The sequence below is a fragment of the Anopheles gambiae genome, chromosome 2, assembly GCF_943734735.2.
Source record: "Anopheles gambiae chromosome 2, idAnoGambNW_F1_1, whole genome shotgun sequence".
NCBI lineage: Eukaryota > Metazoa > Arthropoda > Insecta > Diptera > Culicidae > Anopheles > Anopheles gambiae.
The window spans coordinates 82,053,155-82,077,101 of NC_064601.1; the positions used below are offsets into that span (position 1 = coordinate 82,053,155).

General features: G+C 44.6%; 1 protein-coding gene across 3 annotated transcripts in view; it reads left to right on the forward strand.

Moving 5' to 3' along the window:
- Positions 1–388: 388 nt before the first annotated feature.
- LOC1274964 (potassium voltage-gated channel subfamily H member 8) overlaps positions 389–23,947 on the forward strand; it is a 57,396-nt gene continuing 33,837 nt past the window's right edge. For 2 of the 3 annotated variants that reach the window (XM_061652543.1, XM_061652545.1), the window contains exons 1-5: positions 389–744; positions 3,119–3,507; positions 17,595–17,764; positions 19,734–19,844; positions 19,949–20,068. In XM_061652543.1, coding sequence (XP_061508527.1) covers positions 17,689–17,764; positions 19,734–19,844; positions 19,949–20,068 — 307 coding nt within the window. In that variant the 5' untranslated portion in view covers positions 389–744; positions 3,119–3,507; positions 17,595–17,688. Of the gene's footprint in view, positions 745–3,118; positions 3,508–17,472; positions 17,496–17,594; positions 17,765–19,733; positions 19,845–19,948; positions 20,069–23,947 lie in introns of those variants that run through there. The other variant, XM_061652544.1, reaches the window with a different exon arrangement.

A 23,947-nucleotide genomic window follows, 5' to 3' on the forward strand; every position in this document is an offset into this window, starting at 1 on the left:
GGAACGCTTCGCTTAATCCACCCCATGAACCGGGGCACCCCATGAAACAGCAAAACATGCAAAACGGCTCCGGGATCCGGATTCCGGTCTCCGGGTCGCTGCGGAACGCTCGGCACAGCGTAGCGCGACCCGCCGTGTACTGCAGAACCGTATCACAGCTATCCCGCGCGGCTACGAGCGAACGCCACACGGCACGGACGGCAACACTGTCGACAGTTACGCTCCAGCACCGAAACCCTCGGACTCGGTGACCAGAAAACCCGAACGTGCGCGACCGTGCACCAGCTGCGACCTACCAGTTGCGCATGTCCGCGAACGTGCACGTTGCGAAGCGCCGCCTGGCTCGTACGAGCGAACCGAACGAGCCGTGTCGTGTCGTGCCGTGCCGTGCGATGGAAGCAGCCACACACTTGCCCAGGGCAACAGTTTGTTGAATCGGTTCATTCCGCGCTGACCCAATCGCTGCTCCGGTTCGTCACAAAGTTTGTCCCTGCTCTGTGCTCCGCGCGATACCAACAGCTGCTCCCCTCCCCCATCCGCTTTGTGCAAGTGGCGAACGCACCAGCAGAAGCCAGCACCGCCAGACGCACATCTGGTCACATGTAGCCCGCTGGTTTCGCGAGCCTGGGGACGCGGCACTCGTCGAGCCCGTTACCGACCGCTACCAACCGGCCACCCCACGTCAATTACTGCAACGTCCTAACCGGGGTTGCCCGGACGCGTTTGCCTGCGGATCGGTTTTTGGTAGGTGCTGCCCGGTGGTTAGATTCTCAGCTTCCCGCCCGACTGCCGGATGCTGGGACGCGCGGGTTTGAGTGGGTTTAGGTGCTATTGCGGGCAGTGAAATGGTGAAGGAATCAAATCCCTCCAGGACCGCGGGAAGCCATGTGGCTTCGGTAATGAAGTTTGGTTGCGTGCGCTTCGTGTGTGTGTGTGTGTGTGTTTGTGAGTGTTGGCGCAAAACGAAGGGCCCAGATTGGAATTGGTTGGTTAAGGATTTAGCAAAAAAAAAGAGAGAGGAAAACTAAGAAATGCAACCCGAGAAATACACTTCTATGTACACCATTGCAGTGCAGCTCTTCAAGGAATTCAGTCTTCAGAAGTCTTCATTCGTGCACACGTGCTGCGGAGGACGAATGCCCTCGTGAAGCCCTGGATGCAGTGTGGTTTACTGAGGGGCCTTCTTACTAAGCGTCTCCTTTTAGCTCCAGCTCTGCCACAAACCAACTATAGACGTGTGTGTGTGTGTTTTTTTTTGTGAGCGATATAGCAAGGACTGCTGCAAAGGACTCAGAACTGTTGTGCATCCCGGGGAACAAGTGTAGCATAAAGCAGGCGCACACACGCACACACATACTAGCTTCTAATGCGACCATGTTGCCATTTGTTCTGAGGCCGTTTGTGCGCTAGCTGGCGTGCTGGAATGTTAATTTACCCCGAAAGTTAGCGCGATGCAAACGAAAAAGTGCACAGCTACTGGGACGTATCCGGTGGTGCGCTCGTAAATCCCCGACAATGTATTGCTTTGCCGTTCGTAATGTGTGTGTGTGCTCTCTGTGTGAATAATCGTTTTGGCGCGTTTTGGTTAAAATTGAATGGAACCATCGTGCGCCTCCGCGTTACCGAGTCCCTGTGCACTGTTTTCTCCCCCATGAAAACTATAATAGAGGATGCTGGGTGCTGTACAAACCTGCAAGCGAACAGATGCGCGTGCATTTTGTTGAGATGGAAAGTGTGTGCGAGAGAGAGAAAGAGAGGGTTTGAAGGATAATAAAGAGTAAGAGAGATGATAAATTATGATGCCGACGACGTGATGATGATGTTGATGGTCGTGCAGATTCAATTCCTTGCGCCGTCTACCCGTCACGACGTAGGCAGTGCTTCAGCAACAAACAACAGCAACAGCAAGATGACGATAGGAGTCAGGCGAACAACAAAAAAAAGCTCCCACAGCATTCAGCCAGCACCACAATTCTGAAAAAGGAAAAATAAGAGCGATGAGGGTGGTTGAAGGGGGCGGTTGCATAAAAGAAAAATGCAGCATGCGGTGCAAATAAGGTACCGCGGGCTGAGCTGGGGATATGCTTGTTGCTGCTGCTAGGGCTAAAGAGACAAGGCGCGGTGCGATTTCCCACAAGCTGCTGGTGGGGTTCCCGAGCCACCAGGTCCCCTATTATTTTCTTTTTTTTTTTGCTTTCCTGCTGCTCCAGGTGAGCCGGATAAAACCGGGTAGGGACGCAGAACTGTTGCAGAGACGAACGCAGCGCCGTGTTGATAGCGGGGGAGAGAGTGTTGAGCGTGTTTTAAAATATACATAAGGTGAACTGTTTGCCGTTGGCAGCGTCCCGCTCCGCCAACGCCAGTCGGTCTCTTCCCTCTCCCCTCTCTCTCTTTCTCTCACCCTCTTTGCCAAGGCCAGCCGAGAGAAGTGGAGAAAGAACCAGCAGCCCAAGTATAAATAGTGCAAAGAAAGTGCCGCCAGCTAAGCGGGCAAGTGTGTGCTGCCCGCGTGGGTTTTTGCAGAAGTGACGCTGGCGAAGGAAATGGCAGCTTTCGTGTGTTTGTGCGTGTATGTTTGTGTGCCGTGTACGTGCGTGTATATATTTGCGTGAATGTGTTTTCTGTGCGTGTGTGTGTGTGTGTGTGGGAGTGCGATTATGCAGTTTATAGAGATACCTTAGCGTCTGATTTCTCCCTGCTCGTTTCTTCACCTGCGCCGTCCATTACAGATCGTTTTCGAGGCGAAAGCAATTTTTCAGTTCATTTTTTCCGCCTCGTGGCTTGCGTCGATTTTCTTCGACGTCTCTAACTCGCACTCAGAAAAGGCTTCAGAGCAGAGGGAACGAAGAAAGATGCATTTCCTTGATAGTGGACGGGGGCGACCTGGCGAAAGATCAAACTCCGTTCTTCGCCTGGGCGCCTGGGTTGTAACTGACCTTGCTCTCGTTTTCTGCACTCGTTTACACCGTGGTGCATTGCCATTCGCAGAAAAAAGCGAGTGTTTGGTTTTCTCCTTTGCCTCTCTACCTTCAATGCTCTTGTTTGTTTGTTTTTTTTCCTGTTCGTTGTCCTTCCCGTTTCGCCGCACATCCCGAACCCCTGGGCTTGCATTCATTAGACGCGCTGACCGGTGTGGCGACCCGTGCGGAGAATCCTTTCACCTAAGACCCCGCAGTCCGAGTGGATTTCGAGTGAGTGGAAATAGGAAAAAGAGCGATAAAAGGCAAACAACCAACGAATCAATTCATCATCGTGGCCGGTACCTTTAACATTACCATCGCCGACATTGGACCGGAACCGACTTTTGTCGGTCAGCGCATCTCTCGTTCGCCTCACCATTTTTAAGACGGTGGCCGTGCTCTTCGCCAACGCTCAAAGGATGCAAAGAGCCGTGTGATTTCCTGGGTGCAACTTTTTCCCCCCACCACTCGCACGTAGAGACCCATTCGACGTTGGCCTGCATCCCACACTCGGCTCGCAGGAACACGCAGCGGGCAACTGCAAAAGGTGAGTGGCAATTTTCTGATTGACTTCTCCATTTACTTGGGTACTTTCTCGATTCTCCCGTTCCATTTCTCCCGTTCCTTTCCGGTTCCGTTCCGGTTGCGACGCTGGCCGTCTTTGGTAGGCGATAGATTCCCTTTCCCGATATGTCGTGTCCTTCGCTAATGCTCAGCTAGATCAGTTGATTTTGCCGCTCGTTTTGGGGACGGTTGGCTGGCTTGGCTAGGGTTCGGCAACGTTCGCCCATTGCCCCGGCACGTGCAAAAGCACAGTGGCGGTGGGCAAAGACTAAAAAGGGCTAGCAGTGTGATGCAGCAGGGACGGTTCGTTTGGAAGCTGTTTCTTTTTTTTATATTTATTTTCGTTCCGGCCGGATCCCTCTCAAAATCCGTCGTAATCCAGTTTTAATGGGCCAACAACTTTTACGGACCCAAGGTGGGCCTCCCATGCAACAGAGCTTTGCAATATCGGTATTGGATTCGGCTGCTGACCGGGCGCTTTTCGATAAGGAAGAACGAACAGAAACAACAACTAAAGCAACTTCAAAACAAACGGAAAAGGTAATGATCGCAACACCAGCCAGCTAATGGCAACGGCAGAAAGGAAGTAAACATCGAAATCCATACCACGCGTGGATGGGAATTGTTTTCTGCTTGTTATTGATTTGTTGCTGCGTTGTGTTTAGGTGTTCTTCATATTTGGACTGTGTGAGACAGTTTACTATATTAATCGTTATATTGCTACGTGGGTTGCCAGATTCGACGGCTAAAGATTTTCAAATATACAGTCTGTTCCCGAGTTACGCGGTTTGTGCGTTCCCGAGGAATCCGCGTAACTCGAATATCCGCGCAAGTCGAATTTCGTGGTTTTCGGCCAAAATAATAATTGACTATTCGGTATGTTTTATTCAATTTAGTAGTTTTATACACTTTATCATTTATTTGATACGATTTTTGCAGAATTTTGCCTCATTTTCACTTCTAAGTGGATTAACATTATTAGCAAAAATACAATTTATACAGCATTGGACACTTCTTGAAGCAAATTGTACTGATTTGATTGAATTGTACATTTGATCTGTAAATTAAGAAAACCGCGTAACTCCGAATCCGCGTATTTCGAGAACCGCGTATCTCGGGAACAGACTGTAGTCTTAACATTTGTTTTTTAATAAGAATTGGAATAAGATACTCTTAAAAAAACTCCGTTGAGTACCACGAGCTAAGGTCATCTTTGGACCTTGTTATCCTCTTTTCAAAACATTGTTTTCATCATATCGAGCTGTCGAATAAAGTAAAACATTTCATTGTAATGTAAATTCAGTTTGGTCTACAAATTTAAACTAATCTGAATTGGCGTAAATGTAATTGGCGGGTAGTTGGCGATCTTCAGCAATATCGTATTCCTTTTGAATCCATTTGCTTTATAAATAGAGACAGCTGAATGAACTCGTTGGCAAAAGAACTTAGTTCTATCGAGTTAATTCCAGCATGAAAGTATAAATGTGTGTTGGCTTTAAACATTTCAATGGATTTAGAAAGAAATGCTTTAACGCTCTACTGAAATAAGACGCTACGGTGTAATTGACAAAGGAATATTGGTTAAGATGCAGTTTGAAAAGGAAAATTCTCATGTTTCTTTGATTCTTCTAGTGGTTCCTTTATATTATTCAATGGTTTGATGGAATATTTGTGTGACCTTCAACTGAGCGTCCAGGCGGATACAAAGCTCGAAAAGGTGATGTTCAAGAAACTATTACAGTATCATGTGGTTAAAGCCATTCGAAGAAGACCTCATGTTGTTATTTAAGCTATGTACTCTTGTCTCATCTCCAAAGAAAGTCAATATTTAACTGTTAAAAGTGTAGTTAAATATTGCAGCATCAATATTAAAGCAATCTTTTAACTTCAATTGTTTGCAATACTTGGAGACATTATGCATAATTTTCGAATCAGAATATATAATGCCGAAACACCTAGAGAAACCTTCAGCAAGGTGCTCACAGTTTGTCTAACAATTGATACAATCTATGATGGTCTTACATCTCTGACCGTCACTGTGTACTTACAATCAGACTGCCTGAAGAGACCGAGCTGGTGCTTGTGTGTGTGTGAGAGAGTGTACACTGGAATATGTTCCACTTCTTGATTCAAATGGCGGAAGCGGCACGGAATTGAAGTGAAGCTTACGGAACGAATCGAAATGAGTTTTCGTCTATTCCCACCTCCATGTCTACGGCCTCGCATTACCTCCCAAGTGGGGGCTCCCCCTAGACTCCAGACTCGGGAGCTTTGGGAGATTCGATTTTTCATCACCCTTCAGGCGTCGTAAAACTCACTCCACGCTACGGTGGGTACCGAATTGCTGATCCCGCCGCTCCAGGAATTGGGGGCCGGCTTTTGGACCTACGCACACTGGCATCTGGCCGATAAAGAATCCACAGGCTGATCGTAGCGCCTGTGATACGACCGTGTTGCCCATCGTGCCCGTAGTGTTGATGGCCCGGGACGTTAACGCTGTGGACGTGTTATATCGACCCTAGCAGTACCCGCGGTCGACGGTAAACTGGAGGCTGCAGGTCCATGGAGTGAGCATCTCCGAGGGCACGAAGAGATGATTTAGATTAGATGAAGAAGAATCGTAGAAAAAGGAAATGCTTTTAACCTAAAACGAAAAACTAGAAAAGCGAGCTCCGCAATGCCAATGCCACCGGGGGACGAATGCTCCGTTGCCTTTGCTTTCATGTTCGGTTAGGGATATCGTTCACGTGAAGCACACGTCCCACCCACGTCGGTTGGGGCAGACGGCGGGCGGACGACCCAAGCTGTTGCCTGCTAACTTCGGTAGATGATTTTCACGACGCCAAACCGACCCCCGATCCCGGCATTTACGAACGTGGTGCGTAATGGGTCGGGAAATCGGGCGACTCTGGCCCGGTTCTGTAAGTTTTCGTTGCAATCGCTGCGGGTCGACCGCACGGGAGAAAAGTTGTACCATTAGTCGAGTTCGAGATCGGGGCTATAAATTTGCTGCTTCCCGGTAAAGTTTCCCTCCAACAGGTGGTTCGGTGTAGCCCGGTGGGAAGTTTTAAAGTAATGCTCGGTTCGTGTGAACCATCGCAGCGCAATGGTTTCCGTTTGATTTTGTGCGCTATTTTTCACGGAACGGGCCATTTTTCTGACGAGCTTTTGAAACAGCATTTGGATCTGTTAATGGGAGAGTAATTTTTAATGCTTTTTCCTGCCTGCATATCGCTAAAAGCTTTGACTTTGCACCGTGACAGTGCTTAACGATTAGCTTGAAGCACAGTTGAAAGTGTCCACAACAGAAACGTTGTCAGTGAGCCCAGTGAGTTGGGCAAGAGCTGTTTTGTTTTACGGAGACGGTGTTCCAATTCGTGCAGCTTGAGCGCTTACTAAACTACATACTGGTTCGCTGTGCACCGTTTCTACCAACAAAACGCAATCTTTTAATTTTAAAGTAATCTTTAAAAGTTCAGCAAAATTGATATCCGGTTCTTGAGTTTGGCTTTCACTTGATTACAAAAGTTATACGTTGCTATAAAAAATACGATCTTTTGCTCGATACATACAGAGAGCTGTATTACCTGGTTCAACGCTAGTCCGCAGTATTGTGAGCTGAAAGCAGCAAGTAGCAGCGAGAACACTGAACGAAGGCCACCGTTCTATGGTACGTTGATTAGTGTGTTCTGGTCGCAGGGTACGTGCTTGTAACTTTTTTCTACCTCACACTCCTACGCCAGTTCAATCTCTGAAATAGGACGCTTCCGAGGTAATTCACGGGAGACGATGAGAGACGCTGGGCAGTAAACTTATTCTCTATTGAAGCTCCACCACCACTGCACGCGTATCTTCTACTAAGCTGCACAAAACTTATGCTTCGTATGGCAGTGGATGTATCAGCGAGTCAGCGAACCAGAAAAAGCGGAACGTTTGATCGGATGTACAATCGGCACACAATCGGAAGATTTGATGTTATTATGCCAATCGCACGAAACGTACCAAATATTGCCGTACCATGACTAGAGAGGAAAATGAATAATGCTTTAATGTACGGTGTGCGCCTTATTATCTGCTCTTTTGTAACTGGAATAGAGTTCCGAACATTTGGACCAAAATGAAACGTTGATGGAATTGGAAAACCTGTTTTGTTAGCCAGGAGCATTGATCCATCAATTACGTTACGCTTAATTCGATGCCTTGTACCAATATATGCAGATAAAAGAGACTAAACTCAAACATTACTTAATAGATTACAGCCTTTAATTGTTTTTTTTTACTGTATTTTTTTTTTACTGTATTTGGGAAAGTAACTGAATATTTGACTCAACCATTCTCATGATCGTCCATAAACTTTACATAGCTGTGTTTTGTTTTCGATTGGAATTAGATTTTACGTCACTAACCGTTTGAATTTGAATTGCCACGGTTTACTAAGTATTTTTGTACTCAAGGGCAGCGCATATTCATAGGTAGCCCTTTCAAATTTATATGCGACTATGAGAATATCTTGACAATATTCATGCAACTACAAACATGGATCCATGCGTAAAATCCACTGGTAAACAAAATAGGGAAAAGTATTTTAGATCCATCCACTGATTGTTTTAAATAAACGAATTTTTTTACGGAAAGGATTCAGGTTGTTTTGAAACAGATGCTTGTAGAATTCCAATAAAAGATACTGATATGGGCAGCCGTGCTGACACTGCACACGCATATTTTTAATAGTGCATCTATTGCGATTATTTATAATGTAAAATCATAAGTTCATAAATACTGTTTTTAAGTGCACAATCTTCTTATTCTTCTTATGGCTCAACAACCGTTGTCGGTCAAGGCCTGCCTGTACCACTACTTGTGCGCTTGGCTTTCAGTGATTCCGCCCATAGCAGGATAGTCAGTCCTACGTATGGCGGCACAGTTTATTCAAGGCTTGAACTCATACCCATGACAGGCATGTTGTTAAATCGTTTGAGTTGACGACTGTACCACGAGACCGGCTTTGCAAAATCAAGTGCACAATATTAGAACATAAAAGATTACTAAATAGCTCGATGATACTAAAGATTGAGAAATAGGAAGAAAAAAAATATAATCCTATTGATGACAGAGTGCGCAAAGCGATCGGTAGTGTGGGTGAGGCTGAAGGAGACGCATGCATGTTTTTCTCTCTTTTTGATCCTTGCAAATCCGTTTGAGCTGCTGTTTTCGAAGCGAATTTCAGTTTGGGTAACAGGAGAGTATCCAAATGCAGAGGTAGCTCTTATCAGTAACCAAACTGTCTTTCATCTCATTCTTGCTCGTATTCAAAGAAAGGGAGGATATATTTTCGCTGATACTAAGCGAGAGAGGAGAGCGACTGATCCTGCGGATGACACTGATCGAGATGAATGCGGAAGCTTTCGTCTGTGATCTCTTTCTCGCTCATGTTCTATGCGTTGGGAGAAGATATTTCCCATTCTAATTAATGGATGCTGTATGCTTATCACAGTGCGCAAAGCGATCGGTAGTGTAGGTGTTGGAGATGCATAGATTGTTTTTCTGTTTTTTTGTTCATATTCATATTCATATTTATTTGTCTACCTTTTGGTTACACAAATGCTTAAATAATACTTATTACCTATGTTCCTAACCTAACAAAAATTAACACAAATTATCAAAAATTAGAGAAAAAAAAATTTTTTTTAGAAAATTAGAATCTAAAATTTAAAAATTAAAAATTAAGGCAGCACGGGATTATGGAGGGTTCTGATGCGGGATCGGAAAGAGGATAAGGGAAGGTGGAAATCAAACATAGAATATACACAGTTAAATCGACGAATTGCACGAAGAAGGGGGTCATTACGGCCCACTGCTGTTCGGCGGGAAGGGATCACTAGGGGAGGGCGGTTTTGTTATGATAGAGCCGTCAGAATTATTTTTTTGTTTTTTTATCGTCGTTTTTATTTGTTTTAGGCTTTATAGATTTTTTTAGTAAACGGTATGGAATATTGTGTTTTGATTATTTTTTTAAATTCGTACCCTTGTCGAACAAAATGAAAACCCATTTTATGTGAAACAATAACATGAAAACATCGGTATTCATCCGTTGATTGTGTTCAATCACTCAACATGACAAAGGAGTCTGACTGACGTTCCTTTTAATTAACGCTGTGCGTATCATAAATTAAGACGGTAAAAAACATCCTTTCTTCTCCTTGAAAGAAAAGTATACAGATAGAGGAAAGTTATCTAACCGTATTGCAAAAAACGGCATAATGAAAAGCATGCGGAAGGATGATCAATAAATTAAGAATGAGTTTAGCATGTTTACGACGATGCTTTCAGCTATCAATCACTTTATAAGCTGGGACTTTTTCACATCTTGGCTTATGAAAACATAAGTTCATTTGTTATCGTTCATATTGAATTAACGCTCAAGTTTTCAAAGTTTTGCGCCTAAAGAGGCAACATTAATTTCAATATTATCAAGCATCAAAATAAGCAGAAGAAACATAATTGCAAATGAAAAGGAAAATTTGGATAATAATCAGTTTTTCTGCTGTGCAATTTAAACATAAAGGAATCATATATTTTATAAACTGATCAACGTTTTTGTTCTATTTATTGTTCTATGTAATTTTGGTTATATTGCTTAATACCATAAGAAGCAAAACTTAATCTACTTATTTAATGGTGCAAAGCGTATTTACGCATGTAGCAAGCGTAGTTTATAAGAAATTAGCTTTAAGAAATTAGTAGTCGAGCGTTGTTTTTTTATAGTGAGTGCTTTAATTTTGCTGGAATAATACTTTAATTTGATTGGTCGGATTTGATGGAACTTAATTGAACATTAGATGCAATAACATGCATCAAGTTTATAGTGTTATCACACTGAAGCTGAAACCTTACGAAACTCTAAATAAAATACGTAAACCACAGCGGAAATAAATTCTACACTTTTCTCAGTTCTCAATTAAATCAAAATGTTTGCAAACATAAATGTTCCAATACACCAAATTGCGATGCAAAATTGAGCAAAAACTAAGGGAAACACTTCGAATGAGATAAGAGAGCAAGTTGAGCCACCCCACCCTGCATTTACATTGTTGGTTCTGAAATGACAGGATCCACCGGTGTGTAAGAACGGCCAACTAGAATCGGAAATGAGTGATAAAGTGACTAATGCGATGGAAGCTACCCGCCAGCAACGGTCGAGCACCTGGCACGTAAAGGGTAAGGCAACAATTCACTAACCTGGCCGGCTTGGGCAGAGAAGCCCAAGAGCAAGAGTTGTATCTTTGAGTAGTTAATTTAATTTGCACGGCAAGAAGGAAATGAGTGCCTTCCGCAATACTGCTGCGAAGTTGCCCATTCGTCGCAGCAGCAGCCCAACCAGGGGCAATCTTCCGTGGTCGCACACGAAGCACTGTGGAACCGCAAACCACAGCTCTTCCGTCGCTCTCATCACCCCGGGATGGAGACTGTGTTTCCTCGCAGCCGGTGCATCCCGCATCACTCGGTGTCAGCCCAGCCATCCTGTCCCTGTCCGGCACGGGTTGCATCTGCTCTGCAATCGTTCTGACGAGATGGATTGCATACCATCTCATCTAGGGTAGAAATTTATTCATGAGATTTTGGAGCGTAAAAGAAGCATGCATACTGTAGCAAATATTGAACACGTCGCACGGCGTGACACACCCACTGCTACAAACATCAGTCACTCGAAGACTTTAGTGAGCAAACAAGCGTGCAGATACTTGCAATCGACGACGTTGGTGCTTCTTTCGCTGCGATAGGCATTATTGATGTTGAGCTGGCTTAATTTCGTTTGGAAAATAAGCAAAACTTTTCGTAAAGCCTTTGCGCTGAGACTGCCGGGAATTCCATCATCATCATCTACGGTTACCAGAAAAAAGAAGTTTGTGAGAAGGCTTTAAGCATCATAGAGTGGAACATTTGTATCTTTCTATTTACTCTACTGAACTGAATCATGTATACAGTTCAATGTAATTGAGCAATCAAATTACACACAGGTTGTTATTATTCGCCGGTATAGATCGTTTGTATCAGCATGTATAAGAATGTACAATAATCAAAATAGAAATTAGTTAAGTTTTATAATAACAGGAATCAGTGGTATTGGAACTAAACGAGTCAATTCGGTGTGACGACCCAAATCATGAATAAACTAGTTATATAAACGTTCCATGACCAGTCAGGCTTTCTTTAATTTTAAAACAAATTAAATCCAAAACCGCTCTCGTGGTAAAAATGCAAATAAAATTCAATCCAAACTCGAACGACTTAAGAACATTCCCGTCATAGGTGCAAGTCCCGAATTGACAGTGCCACCATACGAAGGACTGACTATCCTGCTATGGAGGGAATCTATAAGTCACTGAAAGCCAAGCCCGCAAGTAGTGGTACATGGCAGGTCTTGACCGACAACGGTTGTTGAGCCAAAAGAAGAAGAAGAAATCCGAAAGCAAAAGTACAACATTTCTTTGGAACTAAAAACTATTGATATCATATTGATACAATATCATATTGATATTAGCATAATATTCTCCAAGTTAAATGGCTTGATTTTCCCATCTTTTTCTGTTTAAAAGGTTGAATGGTTTTATTTATCATTTTTCGTAAGAATTAAAGTTTTATATTGAAAATAATGAAACGATACAGTTTTTTATGGTCTGTAATCAATAAATTGAAAATAATATATAAGCCGCATAATTCGAACCTAGTAGTAAAAGAACCAAGACCAAGAACCAAGAAGTAAAAGACAAACCCTTCTGCTTGCTGTTGTGTTTCCCAGAATCGGAAAAATTACAATAGCAGAGACTTAAATTCAGCTCCATCGTACGCTTTTGTGTCGTATTTGTCATTAATGGCATGCGTATTAAACATACATATAAAAAACACTTTATTATACTGTACACATCTTTCTTTAAAATATTTAAAACGTTAACATTAAAAAAAAACGTTTTGGTTCGGTATGCGGTGGAACTGTGCCCGTTCCCATAATATAATTTACTGCATAATGGTGAGAAGGATGCATTATAAGGGCTGCTTGATAGGTCTTTATCGGCTGTAATGTGATGCGAGCATAATTTAGGCGATCGCTTCAAAGAGAATTAAGCGTGATTCAATGTTTGGGACCGAAATGCGAAAATGAAAATACCATTAAGCTTCATTTCTAATCAGCTCGATTGAAATTCTACCGGAAAGGAGAGCAGGCAAAGCTCTCGTCTTACACTCTTTTTTCCCTTCTACTAAACGAAACGTTCTGAACACAACAGTGAAGAAAGTAATTCCTCTTCCAATTTCCTCCCGCAATGCAAAACCAGCACACGGGGAAAAGCAAGAATCCTGTTTTTGTGTTTCCTTTCAATGGAACCAATGGTTCCGTACCTGTTGCTGGAAGGGGGAAGGAGAAGCAGCAGCTGGTTACAGATACTGCATGTTGCCCGATTGCTGAACTTTGCTACATACGAAGCCAGCGTCAAGCAATACACTCTCTGCAATTCCCCCAACGAAAGGAGAGGCCGATAACGAACTCGCCTCGATGAAAGGAACGAGACGCGTAATCCAATTTACATTTTTCGTATTTCGATTTGGTGTGACTATATTGCCGAGCATCGGCAAACGATCGCTTTGGGCGGTTCTCTTAAAGTTGGTACAAAATTGAAGACGCTTTTGGATTGTGTGCGTGTGTGTGTGTGTGTGTGAAAGAGAGGTGTGTTTATAAGTTTGTCAGTAAATGCCTGACAAAAAGGCAAAGTTTAAGACAATAGCGAGCGAGCGAAAGTATCTAACATCAACCTATTCCGTAGTACGGTGCTACAAGACGGTTCCACCCAGTGTCTGATAGAGTGAAGCTTTTGGGTAAACGATTTCAAGCTTCTTACAAAAGGCGCATGAAACGACCGGAACGACGTGTGTTCGGTATATGTCAATCATCATTGTGACACTTTGGTGATTGAATATTATGAGAATATTTGGCATGCATATCAGATTCAAAGCCTGCCCTCACTCGGATATCTGCGTAGGTGTAGTGAGCATGGGTCTATGATTTTTTCCTCATTTATGATATAATGTAGAGCTTTTTGTAATAATCACATTTATCATTTGAATAATGAATAACCGGTATGTTGGTATGGGAATGGCGTTGCCAGCTTTTCCGGGTATTCTGTTTGCTCTAAAGTATTTTTTCATTGTTAAATAGCTTTTACCGTTTGCTCCTCACGACCCGTTCAACCACCGAACGAAGTAAAGTAAGTAAACTAAAAGCTCAATTCCACTGAAACGGCTGCCGGCTGCAAAGGGAAAGGTATCTAAAAATGGAACAAAACTCTCGCTCGGTTTTAAAAATAATCATAATCTAACCTCAACAGCCGGGGGGGGTTTAGGCTTGTGCCCACCTGTTGCATCTATGTTGAGCAGTGTCCGACAAACCTGTTCCGCTCCGGTTGCCGTACGGGTGAAGGCGAACGTACAAAAAAGGGTTCCGATACGAGCGATTTCCTTTTTTAAACCCAACCCCATATCAAGATGGTCCGGGTATGGTAACAAGAGCCACCCGGACCGCCCTGGGGCGATGCTTTTGACTCGATTTTTCTTGCACTACATTTTTTATTTAATGATCATTTCAACGTGTCGCTCACCTGGTATGGTTAAGCGCTTGATCCACCAAAGCGCTTTGGGCGCTGTGGCTGTGGTTAGTGTTTACCGTCGGAGTCTGATCGGTTGAGTAATTATTGTCACGGTTGTAGGGAAGCTACTATTCATGGAAAACACGCTACAACCCGGTTAGAAAGGTACTACAGGACAGCCTGCACTGGAAGTAGCGGAAAGCGCGTGGTCGTGTGATTGCCGGAAACGCTCCATCGTGACGACAAGCACCACACCGTCGATGGTCATGGGAATAATTGATGGGTACACTGGCACCTGTACAAGCGCCGTTCAAGAGCACACTTCCAGGGAATACACGGCCACGTGTACAGGGCGGACTAAAGACGCCCCGGTACCGGAAGCAGAGTGCAGTGCGTTGCGTAGATCGCGCTGGATGCCGTTCGATAACACATGCTGATCAATAAAGAAGAAAAATTAGCCTGCATGTGGGTGTACAATCGCCTCCACCCTGGAATTCTGTTGTATGCCGCCAACTGAACGGAACGTGGAAAAGGGTCGTTTTGTAAGCAGTTCGCACAGCGTGAACCAACATAGAACAGTTTGATTATTTCCAATTCACGCCTTTCCCATGCAGCGCTCACCTTTTGGTTGAGCGATGCGACTAAATCGACCTTTAATTTTGTTCCGCATGGTAGGCAGTTTGAGCCAAACTACAAACAAGGCCCGGTGAGAAGTTTCTAGGTGAGAAGATTGGCGGCCGGTGTATGTGTGTGTGTACGTACGCGTTTAGGTGCTTGAACATTGTTTACACAATCAATATGCTGGCAATGGCACGGCATAAACAAAGTCAACCAGGTAGAGGGCAGGGCAGGTAGGAGATCGCATCATTTTCACCATCGTTTACCGGCTCTGGCACCGTTATCTATCGGTGGGAGGGCCAGGCGGTATGCGGATCCGATGGAGCGGGGCGATGCTGTCGCGCAAAACAAGCTTGTGGATTGAAAAGGGACGAGCAGTGGTACTATTTTGGAAAGATAAGTATTTTTGGCCCATCCGAAGTATTTGTGTGGGCAGGATGGTTGTGGACACAGCATGTATCAATGTTGCCTGTTGGGGAATTATGAGTGGAGTAAAAACATATTAGCAAACGTGGTCTAGAATGGTCCAGAATTTATGATATACGAACAAGAAAAAAAAACAAATTCATTTGTGTGACAGAAACCACACTCTTTGTATGATTATGATTTTTTGATATTCGGTTTATATTAACGGGATTCTATTTCAGCCATGATTCCAATCATAATTCCATAAATTCAGCCGCTAACTGTCAAACTCTATATAAAAAGGTTATCGTAAACTTCCCCATCGATACTAGGTTATAGTATCGTAAACTTCCCCATCGTTTAATTACGACTTTTACCGTAAAATAGATTTATCAAACAATTACAAAGGATCTACAAATTTGCAACAAATATTAAGTGGAATTTATGTTTTAATCGTTTCGTTCCATGTATTCTTTGTTTTGTTTTATTCCCAGTAAACATGCGTGCTCGTGAAGGTCTCTTGGCTTTGTTACTGCACCACTATTTAAGATTTTCTGCAACTCCTTATGTCGGAAACAAGTGTTTATACCACCAGTTAAATATCCCGTCTTTTTCAGGAAATGTAGGGTTATAAATCATATGAATACATTAGTTTATTATGTTCAAGAAGACTTGATACTGATACTGATGAAGCAGCATGCGTTGAAAATGTAAATTTATTTCCTGTGTCACTTAAAAAATATTAAAACCACCATTTATACATTCTGGTTATTAATTCCTTTATGAAAAAAAATATAAAAATATAATATGTATTATTAAAAAACCATGAGATATATTTTCAGGAACTCAAGGCAACATAGGTTTTTAGCAAGAAAAATGAAAATCTGACAGTAATCTCACACGCCTAGCCATCATTCCCTCTTAAGGCCTTAAAATGTGTTTATTTGTTTATTTTTTCTTCTATTGCGAAGTGTCTCAAGAACCAGAGAGCTCTATATGGCGGAAGCCGCGAGGGAATATTCCATATTCTGTTTACGAACAGCATAACGAGTCAACTTTCATTGAAGCGCTTCGATCCTTTCTATCCATACATCTGCATAAGGAGACCAAACAATTTATGCAAATTCAAGGATGGACCTAGCAAGACTAGCATGTATTGTTGAGATTGCCTTAGGGTCGTTAAAATCGCGCATTATTCTTAGAATTAGTCCTAGTGGCTTATTTGCGCGGTTGATTGTATCCTCGTACAGCACGCGGTAAGTTAACTCAGTATCTAGCGCAACTCCTAAAAAAAGAAAAGAAAAGGAGTTGATTTTTCGTCATTGAAGCTCAATCAATCAATTGACGCATTCAGATCATTCACAAGTTTTCCAACATTTTTTTGTCATTTTTATCTGTAATTAACTATCATAAGTTATTTAAAAGTATCTAAACGAAACATCGAATGACAGGACCTGTTGTTATTGTTGATATTATTATTAATTTTTTTTGTCATTTGCCCTCCTTATAATTTTTTTTACCTTTCCTAATGCAATGTGTAAATATGCAGACCCCTTAACCACCTTTCTAGACACCTTTCCGTCCGGCAGACCTCATTCGATGTGGCATTAAAATGTGCGTGTACCCGATACTGTTTGATATTCATGCCAACATCGATAGTCGATTCGTTTGTTTGGTGTAAGTTATCTTATCGTCTTTGGCGTCTGTCCGCGTTTGTGATAGTGATTAGTCACACCAAAGAGAGAAAGAGAAAGAGGGAGAGAGAGAGAGAGAGAGAGAGATAGAAAGAGAGAGAGGCCCAGATGTTAAGGTTCATCCAATCGCTTAACTTACCCTCTCTCACTCCACCCACTCCCCCGGGGCCGAGCAGTGGTTCCTTCGATTGCACACGTGTTGCACCAATGCCTCCCTTCGGCCGTTGTTTGCGCTTTGATAGGGCGGATGATACGGCGCACACACATTGAGTGTGTGCTAATTTTTCCGACTTGCCCGGGCCCGCTTCCGTACACAGTCGCACTGAAAACCGCGGGAGACCCGTTCAAAGCATCGCATCGTCTCCAAACACACGTCGAGTATCACGAATCGAAGTGATCGATTCGCGTGCAGCATTGGCGGATAAAACACGATTACGAACCAATTGCTTCAGCCTGAGCGGGTGTATTTGGAAATTGTGTGTATGTATATGTGTTGTATTTTAGGTTGCTCGGTAAATATTTATCGAAATCAGCATGCACCACACGCGTATCGTTTACAATAACGCCACACTCCAACAACCGATCCGCTGCGTTTTTTCCTTCCCTCTCCCACCACGGTACGATATGGGGGGAAGCCTCTTGCAAAACAATTTCTTCCAATGCTAAACACAGCTTGCTTTTCATAATTTTTTTTTATTCCGTTTCAATCGTTGCAGGTTTAGGTGCGGTCCTCCCCCTCAAGCCCCTACCACCCAAAACACTTCCGCCTGGGACGGCTGAAGAGCGAACGGCCAACAAAACACCACCCAAATGCCGGCACGGAAGGGGCTCCTGGCGCCCCAGAACACTTTCCTCGATACGATAGCGACCCGCTTCGATGGGACACGTAAGTAGACAGTTTAATTAAGGTGGCATTAAAATTTGCCGAACTGACTTAAAAGTGCCGAACACCAGCGGAAAGGTGCTCGGTGGAGGGGGCGCACAAGGAAGCAAGCTGTGTCCTCGATTAATTTCATCACGCGCCCCCGTCAAGGATCCGGAGGTCGTGCGCTTTGTGCACGGTTCAATGTGGCTCTGTGTGTATTTGTACGTACGTGTGTGTCTGTGTGTATGTTTGTGTGGGTGTGCATATGGGTGGTGTTGCTGTGGAACGCTGTTTTACCTGAAACGGGACCAACACCGCCGTGCCCGTAAGCGTCCTAAAATTGAAACGGAAGAAGGCACGAAACTTTTCCTTTTTTCCTACCACAACCGTTTTGCCATCGTTGTTGTTAATGGTGGTGGTGGTAGCGTTGGTACGGCCTTTGCCCGCCTCAAGTGCCACGCCGTGTTCATATTTTCACAATTGCTTCCTCGAATGGTTTTTCATTCAAAGGTAAATGAAACGCATGACTTCCCGGGCCCGTACGGCACCGTTGTGGATACGGTGCGGGAAAATTAATTGAGTTCACATAAATGTGTGACTTTCCTTTGCCTCTTCGGTGGCAAAATCTTGGAAAGTTGAGAAACGGAAAGCTGTTGGCGGAGAATTTCGGAGCTGCTCGCCAGTAGACATAAATTTGCACCGCGGCGATGAAAACTTTGGCTTAAAGGAGTGCTTCAAATGTTCAAATGTACTAGAACAGACAGGTAGCTGAATTAGTTGGAAGCTCCAGGGCATATGTGAGGCCGTGTATTTATGCTGAAACTCACTTTGAAACTCACGCAGGACATGATGCTGTTTGTTGCGAGTTTAAATTGGCTTGTGTCTAACAATATGAAAATACCACCGATGAAAACAGATTGCCTTTCATGTGCGTTTTGAAATAGAATTTCGTTCGTTTCATATTTCGTTGTTGAAATAGATGATTTGAAATTGGAGAAACAAAGAGTGAGAACACAAAACGATACATCAGTTATCGCATGTTCAACCCACGCGGCATACCATAAAAAAAAACTAAAAAGAGTTGAAAAGAACAAACAAAAGCAAAGGTGGATGTAGTACAGATGAGATGTACAACTGCTATTTCGTATCATGTGAAATCTGAGTTCTTGTCTGTATAAAGAAAGACAGCTGTCTGGTATTTTTAAGCATACGCTAGTCAATCGACGTTCAAAAGCCGTGTCAAAACTCGTAATGTCATTCCCATGTTTTTGGTGCCAGCAACATCTTCTTACACAAGTGTGTGCAATATATAATAAGCTAAGATAATTCTTGGATTTCCATTCTTTTATAACAAAAAATACATAAAGTATTATTACAAAAAAAATACATTGCTAAATAACACCAAAGCAAGTCATATGAAATGATCCAAAAATTTTCATTCTGCATTATTATGATATTGTTATTGCCAAGCATTTATCTGCTACACACAGAGCTCATTATCTCCCGACAAATGGACATACATTTGGACAAATTTGCTCGCAGCGTTTGTTAACCTTGAGCCCAGCACCGGTATTCCCCGGACAGAAAGCAGGTTGGAGGCATTTCCAGGACCCGACTCTTGTCAGCTCTTGTGGTGCGTCACGCCAGCTTTATGTCAGATTTATGGTTTCCTTTATTTATTAGCGACTCCATCGGAGTTCTTCCCATACAAAAGGGCAATGATTGCTTCAGTTCGATCATTCTTGCTGAATGCGAACACGCTTTTCCGTGAAGCGTGAAACTCGCTCAACCAAACCATTCGGGCCAGAAGAGCATTTTGCTGTGAACCACAATAGACATAAGGAAAACGTTGCTTCCTCGTGCTGTTTACCATGTCGCCCCGTTATCACACTGAATCGCGAACAACGCGTGGTGTGCTAAACAAATGGCACACTGTATAGCGATGGGCCGCTTAAATATATGCTGTGCTGCTTCTTACACTTCGTTTCAGATTCCAACTTCGTACTAGGCAACGCACAAGTGAACGGGTATCCCATAGTGTACTGCTCCGATGGCTTCGTGGAGCTGTCGGGGTTTTCGCGAGCGCAAATTATGCAAAAAGGTAATAAAGTTGTGCATTATCTCCCGTGCCCGGGAATGCGATTGAGCCGCCGTCGCAGCACCATTCACTGCCCCTATCCTTTTACCCGTGTATCCTTTTCGCAGGCTGTGCCTGTCGCTTTCTGTACGGCCCCGAGACCAAGGACGAGCATAAAAGCATGATCGAAACGAGTCTGGACGGCAAGTCGGAGCTCAAGCTGGAGGTCATCTTCTACAAGAAAAATGGTAAGCGAATGTTTCCATGGCTGCCGGGTCATATGGTCGTAAAGCGTGACACACATTCATAAACCGGGCGAGCTCGGATTGTGTCCTTTTTTGTTGTTGTGATGCTTATTTTTATGCATATCTACATTTTTTTAGCTACAAATACTTGCCCAAGCATATGAAGCAAGCTGTTGGGAAGGTTTATTGTTCTAAGTAGGCATGTGCTCTCTGGGCGTACCCATGACTCCGATCCGACTTCGGTTAGTCCGTTTCCAACTACGGGAGGAACTAGTGGTTCTGAGTTTGACGAATCCTGAGTTGTCCGGAGTCGGAGTCGGCCTGAATCGAAGTTGATCCGAACGAATCTGAGCACATGCACTTGAATCGAAACCGAAAACCAAAATCGCAACAAAAAATGATAAACTTAAACAAACAATTAATCTACTATCTTCAAACTTGTGTTTTAAACCTGCGACAGACAGTTAAAAGCACCTGTACATATCTAACGAAGAGTTAGAATACTTACTTACTTACTTATCCGGCGCTACAACCGCTTTGCGGTCTTGGCCTGCCTCAGGAGTGTCCGAAACCGCTCACGGTCTCGCGCCTTCGTCTGCCAGTCCGTTATCCCGGCCTTAATGGCGGACGCCTCCACGCCATCTTGCCACCTCAATTTGGGCCTACCACGCCTCCTCTGTCCTTGTGGACGGCCTAAAAAGACTTTACGGGCTGGGTCGTCCGTTTCCATGCGTACAACATGGCCAGCCCACCGGAGCCTGGCGAGCTTAATACGCTGTACGACAGTGAGGTCGCCGTACATCTCGTATAGCTCGTCATTATAGCGGCTCCTCCATTGTCCTTCCACACATACGGGGCCAAGTATCCTTCTGAGCATCTTCCTCTCGAACGCGGCTAAGAGGGCTTCGTCAGATTTGGACAGTGTCCATGTCTCAGAGGCGTATGTGAGTACTGGTACTATATAGGTACTATATAGTCCCAGCTTCGTCCGTCGCGACAGGTTCTTTGAGGTGAACTGCTTTTTCAGGCTGTAGAATGACCGGTTGGCAGCCAGCATCCTTGCGCGCAACTCAACTTCCATACTGTTGTCGTTGCTGACCTTTGACCCAAGATAGGTGAATTCTGGGACGACTTCAAAAGTGCGTTCACCTATCTGTACATCACGCCTACGTAGATTTGGATTATTTATTGGTAGGTCCGCTGATGTTGCCACCATCAGTTTGGTCTTTGCCTCGTTTATCTGCAATCCGAGGTTCTCTGCCGCCTGCTCAATCCCTTGGTAGGCTTCTGCTACATAGGAGAGCCGCAGACCAATGATGTCTATATCATCAGCGTATGCCAGGATCTGGGTTGACTTATAGAAGATGGTTCCCGTAGTCTCCACCCTCGAGTCGCGGATGGCCCTCTCTAGCGCCAAGTTGAATAGGAGACAGGCAAGCCCGTCCCCCTGGCGCAGACCCTTGGTGGTAGCAAAAGGTCCTGAGAGTTTTCCATCCACCCTCACCTGGCATGTGACGTTGGTCATAGTCATTCTAACTAGCCTTATCAGTTTGGCCGGGATTCCAAATGAGCTCATAGCGTCGTACAGTTTTACCCTGGCTATGCTATCGTATGCGGCTTTGAAATCTATGAAGAGATGGTATGTGTCGTTTCTGTATTCAGCCATCTTCTCCAAGATCTGCCGCATGGTGAAGATCTGATCAGTGGTTGATTTTCCGTTTCGGAATCCTCTTTGATAGTTTCCTACTATCTCTTCGACGTGCGGGACAAGGCGATCCTGAAGGATCAGGGAGAATATTTTATAGGCAGTATTCAACACCGTAATACCCCTGTAGTTGTTGCAGTCCAACCTGTCTCCCTTCTTGTATATGGGGTAGATGATGCCGAGATTCCAATCACAAGGCATCGATTCGCTATCCCACACCTCAGTAACAATTTGATGAATCTCGTTTTCTAGTCGTGCACCTCCATTCTTGACCAGTTCGGCTGCAATTCCGTCGGTTCCGGGTGCCTTGTTATTTTTCAGCCGACGGATAGCCTTTCGTGTTTCTTCTATGCTAGGTGGCAGTAGCATGACATTATCTGCTAGTGGCGCTTCTAGCTGTTCGCTAAACTGGTCATTGAGTAATTCATCAAAGTACTGAGCCCACCGCGAGAGGACCTCTGGCTGGTTACTGACCAGATCTCCATCCTTGTTGCGACAGCAGGTTACCTTAGGTACAACGTTGTTTCGGTGACCTGCTATCGCTTGGTAAAACTTTCGTGTCGGTCCGTACGCCTCTCTGGTTTGCTCGAGTTCCCGCATGTTTTGCTCTTCCAAAGCATGCTTCTTGGAGCGGTGAACTCGTTTCTCTTCGCGTCTGAGCCGTGAATATTCCTCTGCGCATGCCCGCGTTCTATGCCGTTGCTGCATTGCTCGGTATGCAGTATTCTTACGTTCGGTCACTAGTCTGCATTCATCGTCGAACCAGCCAGATTTGGTGTTGCCACGACGTGGTGGGAGTATATTTCTTGCACAGTTTATTATTTTTGTTTTTAGAGCGTTCCACCTCTCGCTCGTAGTTTCATATCTGTTTTCTGGTAGTAGAGACTCGTCTAAAGCGGCTTTGAATTCCTGTTGGACAGTAATGTCCCTTAGAGAGTCCGTGTTGAGCCGAGGCTGCGTGTTTTCTCCGCCCCCATTGGCGCGGGGGCGGGCGATTCTACAACGTATCACTAAGCCAACCAAGTAGTGATCGGAATCGATATTGGCTCCTCGATAAGTTCTGACGTTTAACAGGCTCGACTGTCGTCGGCGGCTTATTAACACGTGGTCGATCTGGTTGAAGGATTCGCCATCCGGGTGCGCCCACGTCATTTTGTGGATGTCCCTCCGCGCAAATTTGGTACTTCCTACAACCAGATTGTTCGCTGCGGCGAACTGGACCAATCTACTACCATTATCGTTACTGTGCTCATGCAGACTGTGACAGCCAGTGTATTGGCGGTACATTGGCTCCCTACCGACTTTTGCGTTGAAGTCCCCCAGGATGATTTTGAGGTCATGCCTGGGGCACGCATCTATAGTTCTAGCGAGGCGGCCGTAAAAAAGGTCCTTCTCCTCTTCCTCTTTATCTTCGGTAGGGGCGTGAACGTTTATGAGGCTTATATTAAAAAATTTGCCTCGCATGCGCAGGGTGCATAGCCTATCGCTTATAGCCTTGAAATCTATGATTACGGATTTCAGCCGGGGACCTACGGCGAAACCCGTTCCGAGCACGTGGTGGCGGTCGTGGCAGCTGTAGTAAATGTCGTAGCATTGCTTACCACGCCTGTTGTGCACACCGTTCCCTAGCCACCGAATCTCTTGTAGAGCTACGAGGTCCATGCTCAGTGTGGCTAGGGCGTCATCAAGTTGTTTCAAGGCTCCGGCTTTGCTAAGAGTGCGTACGTTCCATGAGCCCATTTTTATCGTTGTCCGGGGGCATTGCGTTGGGTCGGTATCGTTAAGTCCGTTTCGTATCCTTCTGATGCTTTCTGTAGTCAGTTGTTACGTGAGACTGGGTGACTGGCCCTGCGCCCACGTGGCCGTTTTATTTTGCGTCGGGTTGCCCCCCCGACGTTCAGGCACCCAGTTTCCCGGGATACCCACCCCCCTCCTGGTTCGCCATATGCCACCATCCGCCCAAGGGGTTGGATCTAGCCCGTGTACCCAAGCTAGGATATATGGAGGCACATGTTACCACTCTGCACGACGAGGACGTGTCGGAATAGGAGTTGGATGGGAGAGCCTATGTTATCCCTCGGAGGGCTTCGGATCCCATCCCATTACAGAGAAGAGTTAGAATATACATGTAGAAAATGAATCATGAATCAATCATCAAAAATTCTATAACAAAGCCA